The sequence below is a fragment of the Pteronotus mesoamericanus genome, unplaced genomic scaffold, assembly GCF_021234165.1.
Source record: "Pteronotus mesoamericanus isolate MK-2021 breed Mesoamerican mustached bat unplaced genomic scaffold, CSHL_Meso_final contig_68, whole genome shotgun sequence".
NCBI classification, from domain to species: domain Eukaryota; kingdom Metazoa; phylum Chordata; class Mammalia; order Chiroptera; family Mormoopidae; genus Pteronotus; species Pteronotus mesoamericanus.
Window position 1 is genome coordinate 23,955,864 of NW_026555234.1, and position 15,087 is coordinate 23,970,950.

General features: G+C 37.4%; 1 protein-coding gene across 1 annotated transcript in view; it reads left to right on the forward strand.

The window, feature by feature from the left end:
• The window catches only part of WDR19 (WD repeat domain 19), a 69,921-nt gene that overhangs the window by 38,144 nt on the left and 16,690 nt on the right, over positions 1 to 15,087 (forward strand). The window contains exons 20-27 of the mRNA XM_054582054.1: positions 1,974 to 2,083; positions 3,976 to 4,033; positions 9,073 to 9,213; positions 9,524 to 9,606; positions 10,076 to 10,159; positions 11,359 to 11,505; positions 11,831 to 11,955; positions 14,264 to 14,376. Coding sequence (XP_054438029.1) covers positions 1,974 to 2,083; positions 3,976 to 4,033; positions 9,073 to 9,213; positions 9,524 to 9,606; positions 10,076 to 10,159; positions 11,359 to 11,505; positions 11,831 to 11,955; positions 14,264 to 14,376 — 861 coding nt within the window. The remainder of the gene's footprint in view (positions 1 to 1,973; positions 2,084 to 3,975; positions 4,034 to 9,072; positions 9,214 to 9,523; positions 9,607 to 10,075; positions 10,160 to 11,358; positions 11,506 to 11,830; positions 11,956 to 14,263; positions 14,377 to 15,087) is intronic.

Sequence of the window (15,087 nt, forward strand, 5' to 3'; positions counted from 1 at the left end):
CTCACGCATGTCAGGTGTTTTTTCTAAGCACTTGACATGCTGTAATTCATTTAGCCCTCACAACAGTCCTGTGAGATAGTGTTTTTATTTCTCTCTCTTTTCCAAATGGGAAAACTGAGACACATTTTATCTTTTATTTGTTGTATGAAATTCCCCTGTGCATTAAAAGGTGGGCTAAGGACTAGTGTAGCATCACTAGTTTCCCAGAGGTGAGCATAGCAGTGAAAGGCCTAGAACAGAATGAACAACCTAGTTCAATGGAAGGAAGAAGAGAGAAGTGGCTACATGGAAGAGCAACTGAGAACGTGGGCTTTAGAGTCTGAAACGTCTGTGTTCCAATCCTAGCTCTGTTAACCTTGAACGAGTTATTTCATCTTTCTGCGCCCGAGATCTCATTTCTTTAAAGTAGGGATAACATGTCTAGCCCACAAGGTTATTTTTTTCAAAGATTTTATTTATTTTCAGGGACAGAGGAAGGGAGGGAGAGAAACATCGATGTGAGAGAGAAACAACAGTCCGTCGCCTATTGTAAGCACCCTGACTGGGGCCCGAACCTGCAACGCAGGCATGTGCCCCTACTGGGAATTGAACAGGCGACCTTTCACTTTGCAGGAGGACACCCAACCTACCGCCACACTGGTCAGGGCTAGTCCACAGAGTTCTTGTAAAGATTTAAAAATGAGATTAGATCTTTTGGAACTGTGCCTGATCAACAGAAAAGACAAAACTGGTAGCTGCTGTCATTAACCTTACTCTGCCTCAAACCAGCATTTTCGCAGCCATGTAGAGGAGGTAGTTTTGAAAACATATTTGCTGCTAATTTCACAACTCACCTTTTTCAAATTGTTCTATAGCAAACTTTCATTTTTAAGTTAAGTGAACTAAATTAATTTTGTTTAATTAAAAAAAAGAATTTAGATAATTTTACAATAGTATTTGAGATAATTAGAGACACCCTGAGAAATTTTTTAGAACTTGGATTGGAACACACTGAAGTAGGAATATGGCTGCAAGGAGTGAGGGCAAAGATGTCGTCTTAGTTCTTCTGCCTTTAGCTATGGACACTTGTCATGTGATACCAGACATGTAGAGCTTTTGAGGTGACGGCTTCACAATGGAGAGAGGGGGTTGCACCCTGTCCTTCCTTTCTCCTCACTCCGAAAGCAGACAGGTTATCCAGGTAAAGAAGCCAGAGGCAAAGCCCTACTGCCCTGCCCTACCACACACTAACAGTGTGAGTGTGTATACAAAACTAAGTCTCTTTTGCCTCGGTTTCTGGATCCCTAAAATGGGCACTAGAATGGTTCACTGCAAAAGGCCTAGTTGTGAAATAAGCACATTACCTGGTAGAAAATGGCACTTGAAAAATACTGGCTTTTATTAATTCTTTAGAAAATGTGAATAAGAGCAAGGAATGAACTCTTAATAATTATTGATTAGTTTGTATCTGAGATTGTGTACCAGACACAAATAAAAGACCTCAGGAGCCAGAAAGACACATTCACATTTTTATATTTGCTGTCATTCATGTTGTGATATAGTTTCAGATTTTCTCAGAAAATAACCTCAATTTCTATAGTAAAATATTTCTCAACTTTTTAAATTATCTCCTCAGTAAGAAGGAAAATGAACAATTGGTTGATTGAATTAATTAATTTTGGTTCAATTTAATTTTCCCTATTGAGAAAAATTAAATACTAAAAAAAAAAAAGGTTTTGTTGGGTAGAATTTAGTTTTGATGGGGCCACAAACCACTGTAATAATAGCTAAGATTTGCTCCCCCCAAAATCAATCTTTACCCCTTTGAGGGCTCTGTCACCCACACTGAGAAAGTATGCTATAGTAACGCATTATCTTTGCAAAGGTCAAGTTTCATCTTTTAAACAAAAAGTTTCTGTATCACTTTTTATTAAAACTAGCACTATGTGGTGACCGTGCAAAGTACTTTGCTGGTTTCTTTCTCTTCCTAATAGATGAGAAGGGATTTACAGCACTGGGACCGGGCCCTACAGCTGGCAAAGCGATTAGCCCCAGACCAAATACCGTTCATATCAAAAGAATATGCTATTCAGCTTGAATTCACGTAAGTCCTCGTCTTTATATATTTCAATTGGTATCTAATGGCTGAATTACTGAATATCTTCAATTCTAAATTTCCATTCATTATCAGGCCCTTTGTTGATTTAATAATTCTTCTTAAGTGGAAAAGAGATTAATTATGCAAACAAAAATACTTTTTTCTAATGATGTCTTATCATGCATTTATCCACTTTCATTTCTAGCATCAAATTCTAAGTTTGTGTTTAAGCATTTTCTATATTTACAGTCTAAATATTGTTTTGAATCACATTTGGTCAACAACAGTTATACATATCATCAGGGTGACATATTGCTTTTCATAACCTATGCTCATGGTCTTGACCTCTGAATAATTTGAGAATTTGTAGTGTAATTTCAAGGCATAGTGAAAAGTACCAGGTTTTGGTCTACAACTTCTATGTGCTTACATTTGTATTTTTTTAGTTGAATTGCATATGAATAAAATTCAACAGTTAATGTTGGAAATGAAGCCAGAAACTTTTCACTGCTTGAGTAATGATCATTCATGATGCATGAGCAGACTTCACAAATCTTGTCTTCCTTTGGAAAAGACACAATCTATTCTGAGAGATTTAGAATTTTCCAGTGCACTTAATTGCTAGACGGTCTTAATTATCAATAGTCTTAGTTGACAGGCTACATACATTTTTATTTTAATGCTGCATAAACATGTAATTTTAGAAGCATTCAAGATCCACTTTTAATTCACATTCAGTCATGGTTAATGTTACTAATGCAAATACCTGCAGAGACAATAAATGAATTATTTATTGGGTTGGCCAAAAAGTTCAATTGTTTTTTTTCCATAAGATGGCTCTAGTAGTGTTTGGTTGTCTTTAACTTCATTCGAAACAATTTTGTTAGGTTATATTGTGACAGCTGTCATATCAGCATTCATTTTTAAAAACCCTATCAAAATTGGTGAATTTTTGTGTAGCCATTTCAATATTAAAGATGGAAGAAAATACACAACATTTTCAGTATTTTATGGTTTATGATTTCAAGAAAGGTAAAAATGCAACTGAAACGCAAAAAAAGATTTGTGCAGTGTATGGGGAAGGTGCTGTGACTGATCAAATATGTCAAAAGTGGTTTTCAAAGTTTCATGCTGGAGATTTCTCACTGGAAGATGCTCCACAGTCAAGCAGACCAGTTGAAGTTGATAGTGATCAAATTGAGACATTGAAAACAATCAGTGTTATACCACGCAGAAGATATCCAACATACTCAAAATATCCAAATCAATAAAGTTATTGGTGAAAATGAAAAATGTGCCTTTTATTTTACGAAAAAAACTAAGCAGACTTTTTGGCCAACTCAATATTTGCACATACAAGTTCTCACATGTACATGAGATAACTATATCACAACTGGACAATTTTTGTTGGCATTTATTATAAAATACATTTCAATTTCAAAAATTCTGAATCTGGAAAAATACTGTTTTATGAACAAAGAAAATATGGTTCTAACTTTTGATTTTTAAAAACCATTTTTCTATAATTCCATTTTATTTTCATATAGACTTTGGGTTCATTGAGAATATTGACACAAAGATTATAGTTGTAGAAATGAAGCCCTGGCTGGCGTGGCTCAGTCAGTTGAGCACCAGCCTTTGAATCAAAGGGTCACTGGTTTGATTCCCAGTCAGGGCACATGCCTGGGTTGCAGGCCAGGTCCCCAGTAGGGCGCGCTCAAGAGGCAGCCACACATTGATGTTCCTCTCTCTCTCTTTCTCCCTCCCTTTCCCTCTCTGAAAATAAATAAATAAAATCTTTTTTAAAAAAATAAATGACAAAGATTATCTTCTAAATCTCATATGTGTAAATAACATACTTCAGTATGTATTAAAATTCACTCTGATTTTTCTTTCAGGGGTGATTATGTAAATGCTTTGGCTCATTATGAGAAAGGAATAACAGGTGATAATAAGGTAACCTTGAATAAAGATAAGATATGCATAATTATCTTTCAGTTTATTGTTATTTTCATTTAAAATATGATCTTATTTGCATTGTGTTTATTTATATTTAGCAGATAAACTTTTTTTGTTTATTAACAGTTTTGCAAGGGTATAGTTAAATCATTTTAAATTTTTAAAAACTGAAGATGACAATATTTTTATCAGTTTGAAAAAAATGTTGTCCATTGCATCCTAAACATAAGGTTCTTATTAAGTTTGGAAGTAAGATTTGTATCCCTTCCCACTTACAGACTATGATTTTCATAAGGTTTTTCCTTGTAGTCTTAAAAAGTTTCAGTAACCACTTTGAAAGTGAATTCTCAGGCCATAAAGGTTCTGCCATTCCATCTCTCATGCTATCTCTTTTATGATGAACCTGGTGAGCATGATCTAACCCACTGCTCCAACCCACTCTCCCATCCCACAATTTTAGTCAAGAAGCTAGATTTTGCAATAATAGTTGATGTTTTTATGTTAGGTGATGTCTTGTAAAGATTGAAAATATTTTTTATTTTGTGTTTTATGTCTGGCATTTTTATTACAAAAATAATACAATTTTATTATAGTCAATTTAAAAAATCACCAAAGTATGTTAACATGAAAAGTGAGGGTACTTCTGGTCAAGATGGCGGTGTAGGTAAATGCTGCTCACCTCTTCGCACAACCACAGCAAGATTAAAACTAAGCTATAGAATAACCGTCATTCAAAGTCATCAGAAATTGAGCTGGATAGAAATCCTACAACTACAGAATTAAAGATGAAACCACATCAAGACTAGTAGGAGGGGCAGAGACGCGGAATGGGCTGCTCCCACACCAACAATCTCAGAAACGAGGGATCCCAGCCCCACACCAGAGCCCCCAGCCCATGATCCTAGTGCCAGGAAGATAGGTATCCATAATTTCTGGCTGTAGAAACAAGCAGGGATTGAGGCTGTGGAAACAGAAACTTCTGGAATCCCAGGCCATTCCTCCTAAAAGGCCTGCACCCAGTCTTACTTGAACTAAGTCCCTCTGAGCTCCACTGCCGGGGCAGCAGATTGAAAGTCATCATGACATACAGGGAGGAACTCAATTGTCCAGCATCAGGGCAAGAGTTGGGGGCGGGGGTCAGCCTTCTCCCAGACAGAAGTGCTGGCAAAGGCCACTGTTGCTTTTCTTAGTCCTCCTCCCACAGAGCCAGCCTGTGGGCATCATATCTGAGACTCCATCAACCTGGCTCACACTGTTTGCCCCACCCTGGTGATCCCCAAGGCCCGCCCCAACCAAATTTCAGGCCTACTGAAGCTGTTTCCCATGGACTTTCCATATGAATGGCTGGTCTCGGCCCTAACTTGGAATTTTCCTAAATTCTCCCAAGCAGGCAGCATCTGGCTTCAGTGAGCCCCTTCCTTCTCAATAAGTTGCCCCAGGCCCAGCACAAGTAGCAGCCATCTGCAGATCTCTTTGTAGCTAATGCTATGTGAACCTAACAGAACACAGGCGGTGGCTGACCTTGGACATGCCTTTAGCAATCAAGGCTCAACTACAAAAGGAGTGCTACTCAGCCCACACAGTGGGTGCACCTTGAGTACCCAGTGTGGGTAATAGGGGAGGCTGTGCCACTGGATTCTTCAAGACACCTACCACATTAAGCTAATCTGTCGAGCCTGGGAGACATAGTAACTACCTAATACATTTAAAAACAAAAAACAAAACAGGCAGTCTGCCAAAATGAGACAAAAAAATGACCCAAATGAAAGAACAGAACAAAACTCCAGAAAAAGAACTAAACAAAATGGAGAAAAGGAATCTATCAGATGTAGAGTTCAAAGTACTTGTTATCAGGGTGCTCAAGGAACTTAGTGAGGACCCCAACAGCATAAAAGATCCAGTCAGGAACAAAGGATATACTAATTTAAAAAAAAAAAACACCAGTTTACAGGGAATCAACGGTAGAGTGGTGAAGCCAAGAATCAAATCAGCAATTAGGAATATAAGGAAGCAAAAAACAACCAATCAGAACAGCAAGAAGAAAAAAGAAGCCAAAAAAATGAGGATAGTGTAAGGAATCTGTGGGACAATTTCAAGCATACCAACATTCACATCATAGGGGGTGATGAAAGGATAAGAGAAAGAGCAAGAAATTGGAAAAATATTTGGAAAAAAAAATGAAAGAAAACTTCCCTTACTTGGTGAAGGAAATAGACATACAAGTTCAGGAAGCACAGAGAATACCAGACAAGCTGGATACAAAGAGACCCACTCCAAGACACATCATAAGTAAAATGCCAAAGGTTAAACATAAAGAGAATCTTAAAAGCAGCAAGAGAAAGAAGTTAGTTATCTATAAGGGAGCTCCTACAATACTGTCAGCTGATTTCTCAAAAGAAACTTTGCTGGCTAGAAAGGATATGGCAAGAAATATTCAAAGTGATGAAAAACAAGGACCTACAATCAAGATTACTGCACCCAGCAAAGCTGTCACTTAGAATCGAGGGACAGATAAAGATCTTCCCAGACCAGAAAAAGCTAAAGGAGTTCATCACCAAATCAGTACTACATGAAATGCTAACGGGTCTTCTTTAAGAAGAAGATCAAAAATATGAACAATAAAATGGCAATAGATACATATCTATCAACAATTGAATCTAAAAGACAAAATAAACAAGCAGAACAGAAACAGAATCGTAGATGCAGAGAACATTTTGCTGGTTGACAGACGGGAGGGGGGCCAGGGAGATGGGTGAAAAAGGTAAAGGGATTAGAAAGTACAGATTTGTAGTTATAGAATGGTCATGGGGATATAAGGTAAAGCACAGGGAACAGAGTAGCCAAAAACATATATGCAGGACACGGACAGTGGGTGGGGACTGCCTAAGGGAGTGGGAGGAGCTGGGTGGAGGGGGACCAAGGGGGAAATTTGGGACAGCTGTAATAGCATCAACAATAAAACATCATTGTTTTTTAAAAAGTGAGAGTCCAACGTTCTCTCTTCCATTCACACCCCTTAATGATAACCACTGTTAACAATTTTATGTTTGCAACCAGACTCTCTCCATATGTATATCATATGGATTTTTACTAAAAATGAAATAATTTCCATTCATTAAGCAAAGATCAACTGTGACTTTATTCTGTGAAAAGCAATATTTTGCTTTCTTCATGGTCTTTGCAAGTCAACACATAGGACTGCTCTAATTTTAGAACTGCAGTTCCATTGCCTGGAAGTACAGTGGCCCCCATCTGTGGAGAATACATTCCAAGACCTCTGGTGGAAACATGAAGCCACAGATAGTACCAACCCTGTATATACTGTGTTTCTTCCTATATATACATGCCTGTGATAAAGTTCAATTTATAAATTAGGATAGTAAGAGATTAACAATAATAACTAATAATAAATTAGAACAATTATAACAGTATATTGTAATAAAAGTTATGTGAATGTGGTCTCTTGCTTTCTCAAAATACCTTATTTTACTGTACTCACCTTTTTCCTTAAAGCAGTACCTACAGCTCCTCTTTGGCGTATCCAAACATGCAACAGCACTGCTCTTGCACTTTTGGGCCATTTTAAATAAAATAATCATTCCCTGAACATAAGCATTCTGATACCATGACAGTGGATCTGATCACAAGAGGGACCAACAGGCTGGGGACACATACAACGTGGATATGCTGGAAAAAGGGAGGATTTGTGTCCTGGGTGGATGGCATGAGATTTCATCATGCTACTCAGAGGGACCCAGTTTAAAACACATATTCATTTCTAGAATTTTCTATTTCATACTTTCAGACCACAGCTGACAACAGGAAGTAAAACCATAGATAAGAGGAGATTACTGTACCATAATTTTTTCATCTGTGTCCTTTTTGAACTATAGTTGTTTCTGTTTCTATATAAAACATTGCAATTGAATATTCCTAGTACATGTATTTTTAGCTACCTATGATAGTATTTCTGAAGGATATATTCTTACAGGTGAGATTTCTAGGTCATACAATGTGTGTTTTTCATTTTTTTATACTGCTAATTGATATCCAAAAGAGATGGTAATTCATACAGCTGCCAGTCATGTATGAACATGTCCATTTCCCCACATCCTCAACAGCACTGAATGTTATCAGTTGTTTTATCTCTACCAATTTGATCAACAAAAAAATGGTGTTTCATTTTATTTTATATGTGTTTGATTATTAGTGAAGTTGAGCATGTTTTATTTATTGGCCAATTGTATTTTTTCCTGAATGGTCTGATCGTATCCTTTTCTCATTTGTCTTGGCTTTTTGGCATTTTCTTTGTTTAGCTACATCTATTTTAGTTCATTCTTTTTTGTGTGTTTTATCAAATACAGTCACCACTAGCCACATGTGGCTATTTGTTATTTTTAATTAAATAAAATTTCCAAGTCCATTTCTTTGTCACATTGGCCATATTTTAAATGCTCAGTAGCCACCTGTGGCTGCTAACAGGGCAGAAACAGAACATTTCCATCATCACAGAACGTTCTACCAGACACACTGCTTTATGTAAAATGGAATCTGACATGACATTCTTCTAGTATAGGTTAGTTATTTGAAAAGTCCTTTAGTTATACTTAATGAATTAAACAATTTTAAATAAAGTTGTGATGTTTAATCATGCCTAGTAATCTTCAATTTGAAAAACAGTTTTTCTCTTAATTTTATTCATAATGTTTATGGTATATATCCAGTATTTTTTCTTCCTATGTAAAATTTTATAGCAAGAAGACATACAAAGATGTGCAAGGGTATTAAGACCAAGGGTAGTAAAAATTGGGTCTTAAACACAAAAGATCTAGACTTCTGAAGAAAAACATATTAACTGCAACATGATTTTTTTTTTAAAAAAGACAATGTTTTTTCAAAATCTCAGCATTTGCCTGAAGGAATTAATGAAAGTTAACCATAACTTTTGGGCTCATTTCAGATTTAAATTGGTTGTTTGACTAAAATACAGCATTTTAAGTTTGGGTCTGATTTGTTGGCTATTTGCCGCACGGCAGGAACACGATGAAGGCTGTCTGGCTGGAGTGGCCCAGATGTCCATAAGAATGGGAGACATACGCCGAGGGGTCAACCAAGCCCTCAAGCACCCCAGCAGGCTCCTTAAAAGAGACTGTGCTGCCATATTGGAGAATATGAAGGTATGCTCGTTGATGCTTAAATATTCATGCAGTTTTTTTGTTGTTAAGATTTTATTTATTTATGTTTAGAGAGGGGAAGGGAGGGAGATTGAGCGGGAGAGAAACATCAATGTGTGGTTGCCTCTCAAGCACCCCCTTCTGGGGACCTGGCCTGCAACCCAAGCATGTGCCCCGACTGGGAATCGCACCTGCCACCTTTTGGTTCACAGGCTGGCACTCAATTCACTGAGCCACACCTGCCAGGGCTCAAGTATTCATGTGGTCTTATACATAATAAATTCAGTATTTTAATAATCGCATACCCTTTTAGCAATTTTCAGAAGCAGCCCAACTATATGAAAAAGGTCTCTATTATGACAAAGCAGCATCTGTTTACATACGCTGTAAGAATTGGTAAGAGTTTGCTGATACTCCTTCTGAGCAGGTATGGAAATGAATGTGTCCTGGTGGGCTCCCCACCTGTCCTACCTGTACCTTCTGTTCCCCCTCCCTGGGCCTTCCTTCCATCTCCTTTTTTTTTTCTTTTTTATATGAGTTCATATTAATATTCTTTTTTCAAAGAACACACATTCTTTTAAGTTGGTGCAGAGATCTTCCTGATCAGATAAGTTACTAGAAAAAAGAGAAGCCCTATTGGCCCAAAGAGCTAATGAATTAACCTTCATTTCCCTCAAGGGTGGCCTTTTGGAAGAATGTGGTAGGCGAGAGAAAAAGCAATTAAATCTTTTACCTGGAATAGCCAAGATGTTTTAAAGATCGTGATAAGTGTTTTTTGAGTCCTGAAAACTAATAATCAATTGTAGGAAGCTACTTTTAGAATGAATATAGTGGTGATATTTTTCTCCTAAACCTACCTTTCTAGGGCAAAAGTTGGTGAGCTTCTGCCTCATGTTTCTTCCCCAAAGATCCACTTGCAGTATGCCAAAGCTAAAGAAGCAGATGGAAGGTTTGTACCATTTCTCAATTTTGCACAGGTGTAAAGTAATGTTCTGTAAATTAACCATTGACATTTGCAACCCTCTATGAAGGGCAAAGCAGAGAAACAGAAAACACCTCTGCCTCCCACCTGGCCTGAAGGCCAGACTGTTAAATTTTTCTCATCCTTTATATACCGCAATTGATTCTTCATGTATTGAAATATAGCGTATTGTCCCTTTTTACCTGAGGGTTAAATACCAGGAGTTGGAATTTTGATATAAAATGACATAAAAATGAAGTAATAGTCATTTTTCTTAAGGAAGATAACTTACTGATGTAGAGGGGGGAAAAGGTGAAGAAGCATGAATTCCACACCTGTGGTTGCACTTTTTAAACTTCAAAACAATATTAAAATATAGCAGTTGATGGTTAATATTCTAAATGCACAAAGATCTCCTGCAACTTAATACAAGAAAGTCAATGGCATTAAGAGGGAAAAAACAAGGAGACCCAGGGGAGAAAATACGATTATGAAACTGTATATCATGCAAATATGAAGAACCTCTATTTACTAATAGTAATTCAATTGAAGTAACAGTGTGTCATTTTAACCTAGCCCGTTAGGAAAGACTATATTAAATCAATAACCATACTGTCCGAATGCACTTCTTACACGTGAGTGATAGGGTGTGATTTCCTAATGACTTTAAAAAGTTATTTGGCAATATATGTTAAGATATTATAAGGTTACTTTTACAAAAGTAACCTTAGGAAATAGAAATACACACTAAATGTCTCATTAAAAACTATAAAGAGCTAGAGAGCTAGTGTACTGAAGAGAAGTGGAGCGCCATCTAGAGATCAACACGAAGATTTTACATATCACTGTTCAGCTCTGCCTGTAATTGTGAAAAATTCTGTATTTGATATTTTTTCTAAAATAAGCCTATAGTAATATTATATTCCAACTTAAAAAGAACAGTAAAGTATAAAAAGTTATAGAGCTATGGTTCAGATGAGAAAACACAGTTCACTATTGGTATTTTACTGTTAGTTTATCAAACCACTAAAAAGAACATATTTAGTGAGATGGCTCCTGGTATTCTTTCTGACGAAAGAAAAAGAAGTTAAAGAAAAATAAGCAGTGACCACCAATAAAAAAGCATCCCAAATTTTTATTGACATTTCTTTCCTCAAAAGTTTGTCTGAACTGAAGTATTCTTACAGATACAAGGAAGCTGTGCTGGCTTATGAGAATGCCAAGCAGTGGAACAGCGTCATCCGAATCTATCTGGACCACCTCAACAACCCTGAAAAGGCTGTCAGTATTGTCCGGGAGACCCAGTCTCCGGATGGGGCCAAAATGGTAGCCAGGTAACACAAGGCATTAATATTTTTGGACTCCCGAAAACTAGCCTTAAAAGAAAGCCCCTGCTTCCCTTTATGAAAAAAATTGAAACGGAATATTTATTCTCTTTGACTTTTTTTTTAGGTCTAAGTGTGTAAATTAAAAGGCTGTTTGTGTGGTCAGTATATGGAAGTATGTTTTTCAAATATAAACAGGCAGCATATAGAACTGCAGGGCACCTAGTACACTTGAATCGTTAAGTGGTTTCTCATGGTTGAAAAATATTTTATTTTGTAAATGACAAACTTAATTGAAATGAGTCAAGTTAATTTAATAAGTCCTTTGTTTTAGGTTTTTCCTGCAGTTAGGAGACTACGGATCTGCCATCCAGTTTCTTGTTATGTCCAAATGTAATAACGAGGCTTTCACACTGGCTCAGCAGCACAACAAAATGGAAATCTATGCAGACATTATTGGTAAATATCATTGTTTCCCTAATTTTTCTTAAAGGTTTTGATCATAGAAACACTTCGACCCTGATAATCAAGTGATCAGATCGGTATGCCCACAGGCATGTGCACACCCACTGTTTTTACATAGATATACACACATATCTACGTGTGACTCGTTAGAGTTCAGTATCCCCACTCTTATGATAAAGGTGATATGGAATTATAAGACAGTTTGCAAAACTTAAGGATTTTTGAGTAACTTCCAAGGGAAGAGAGGTAAGGTTTCCCAAATCCTCCTATTGATCAACCAGTAGGAAAGCAAGCTTCCAAAATGAAGGGATATAAATGCAGAATGAGTTTTGAAAAAGTGTTTTTATAAATTTTAAAAATTGAGTTGCAAATTAAGAATAAATGATTACTTTGATGAAGAGTTATATACAAAAAAATGTGTTTTTTAAAGATTTTAAAAGTCCAAAAGAGAATTTCATGATCTGAGAACACCTGCTTATAGTTTTTTCTTCCCATGTTCGCAATTATTGTTAGAAACTACTGGCTCTAGTAGTGCTTAGTTGTCTTTAACTTCATTCGAAACTGTTTTGTTAGATTGTATCGTCACAGCTTTCATAACAGCATGGATTTTTTAAAAATATCAACATTGGTGAATTTTTATGTGGCCATTTTAATATTGAAGATGGAAGAAAATATGCAACATTTTCAGCATATTATGCTTTATTCTTTCAAGAAAGGTAAAAACAATTGAAATGCAAAGAAAAGATGTGTGCAGGGTGTGCAGAAGGTGCTGGACTGGTGAAACGTGTCAAAAGTTGTTTTTGAAGTTTCTTGGTACTATTGACATTTTCGCCAAATAATTCTTTGCTGTGGGGCCGTCTTATGCACTGGAAGGTGTTTAGCAGCGCCCCTGGCCTCTACCCACTAGAAGCCAAAAGCGAGAGATAGCCGCCATACTCAAAGTATCCAAATCCATAAATTCACCAAATCAATTATTGATGAAAATGAAAAATGAGTCTTTTATTTTATGGAAAAAACTAAATGGAGTTTTTGGCCAACCCATACGTTCCCATTGCTGTGCAGCCATCGCCACTGTCCCTCCCCAGGACATTTTCATCGTCCACAGCTGAAGCGCTGTACCGGTTAGACAGTTACTCCCCGCTCCCCTCGCCCCCAGCCCCTGGTAACCAGTGTTCTGCTTTCTGTCGCCATAAATTTGACTGTTCATGGCACCTCATGTAAGTGGAATCATAAAATATTGGTACTTTTGTATTTGTTTTTTAAAATTTATACAAACTAACCACAAGAATTGATGATAGGATTCATGAGAAAAGTTTTATTTCCATCTTCAAGGGAAGAAATAGGTAAAAGGAAAAAGCGTCCTCTGATATTTCAGGAAATCATTCAGAGAATTGGAGAAAATAAAGAGCTATTTAAACAAGAAGTATAGATAAAGGCAACATTAGAATTATTAATGCTTGCTTGACAGATGACATTTCTGTTCTAACATTAAACATCACCATTGCACTAAATTATTTAAGGTTTTCTAATTTCATAAGGGTGTGGCTTATGCTATATAACACACACACACACACACACACACACACACACACACCACCACCCCCCGAAACAACACACACGCTCTTCTCCACTTTTCTTTATCCCCCTCATATCAACTCCACATCTGCCTTAGGCTGGGGGCTCAAGTACCCTCCCGGGCCTCCAGCGCCCCTGGGTCAATGTAAGCAGTGAATTAGAACTCCATCAGCTTTCTTCCTCTGCACTTAATATATTTAAACCTCAAACCAAAAGAAAAACAATAATTTTCTTTAAATAGCGCCAACTGGCCACTTGAACATCATCTTTTTTGCTTATGTGACAGATGCATTCAGACTACGGTTTAAACCAGGCATTGCTGGAAAAGGGAGCGGGGCCCCATTAGTACCATGGTCAGCTTGGCTTCGGGTTGCTCTGAAACTCTAGGCGGCTCGTGGTTGAGAGTATGGCTGTGGCTGTTTCTGTTGTAGGAAATGATACTGAGACTCGTAAAGATGATAAAGTTGATAGGAGTAATGCTACACCACCGCCTAGACCCTCACAGAGCCTCATAATTTGGTCTCCTGATTCCTGTTTAGACTGGAAAGATGGAACAAAGTTGACATGTGGAATAGTCATGATGAGTATGTTTTTTGGTGAAAAAAGAGAGACAATAATATTTGCTGTTAAAATTGTAACCACCTGTTTTTAGATCTTATTTTTAGGTTAACAGTAAAAAGTAAACAAGTTTTGCTCAGATATTTTACTCAATGAACTTCTGTTGTAGGTTCTGAAAACACCACGAATGAAGACTATCAAAGCATTGCCTTATATTTTGAAGGAGAAAAAAGGCATTTTCAGGCTGGAAAATTCTTCTTGCTGTGTGGTCAATATTCACGAGTTAGTATTTGCCAAGAAAATGGAATCCACAGTAATGATTACAGGAAATAATGAAAAATATGTTCCCAGACACCCAGACTTGAAATCTCAAGTTCAACTTTAAAATCTCTCTCCCACAGCCAATCCCATTCTTCCCTTGGAGTATCTCTCACATCTACCTCCCTTCATTCTCACTACCATCAACTTAACCCAAACCCAGGTCACCTCACTTTAAATCATTGCAATAGTTATCTGTTTTCCCTGTTTTTAGTTTCTCTTCTTCTTCACTTTGTTCCCAAAATGGCACTTTCAGTGCTTAAGATCCCCTCAGGCAGACATTACCGTGTTCACTCAAGAACGGAAGCAAGTGAAGCTGTGGGAGAAGCCGTGCATCCACGTGGGACCGGACAGGAACTAAGGGGCGGCCCCTGTTCTGTCTGAAGAGAATGGCTCTCCTCACCACAAAACTGTCATCATTCAGGAGTTTGGGCCCAGTGGTGCCAGATCATCTGATTTTTAACAAGAAACAGAAGTCTGAGTCTCCCAGTTTTAAAATATGGCACCGATATTTTCAAAGAAACATTAGTATGTGTGAATTTGCCTTCAAGCCATCCATTTGCTGTTTCTGCCTCTTAGATACTAAGCCCAAGTGCCTTCCACCATTTGACCAACCAGCCTGAGCTTCCCGGTTTGCCATCCAGCTGTGTCTGCTGAAGAATCCTACACTCCCGC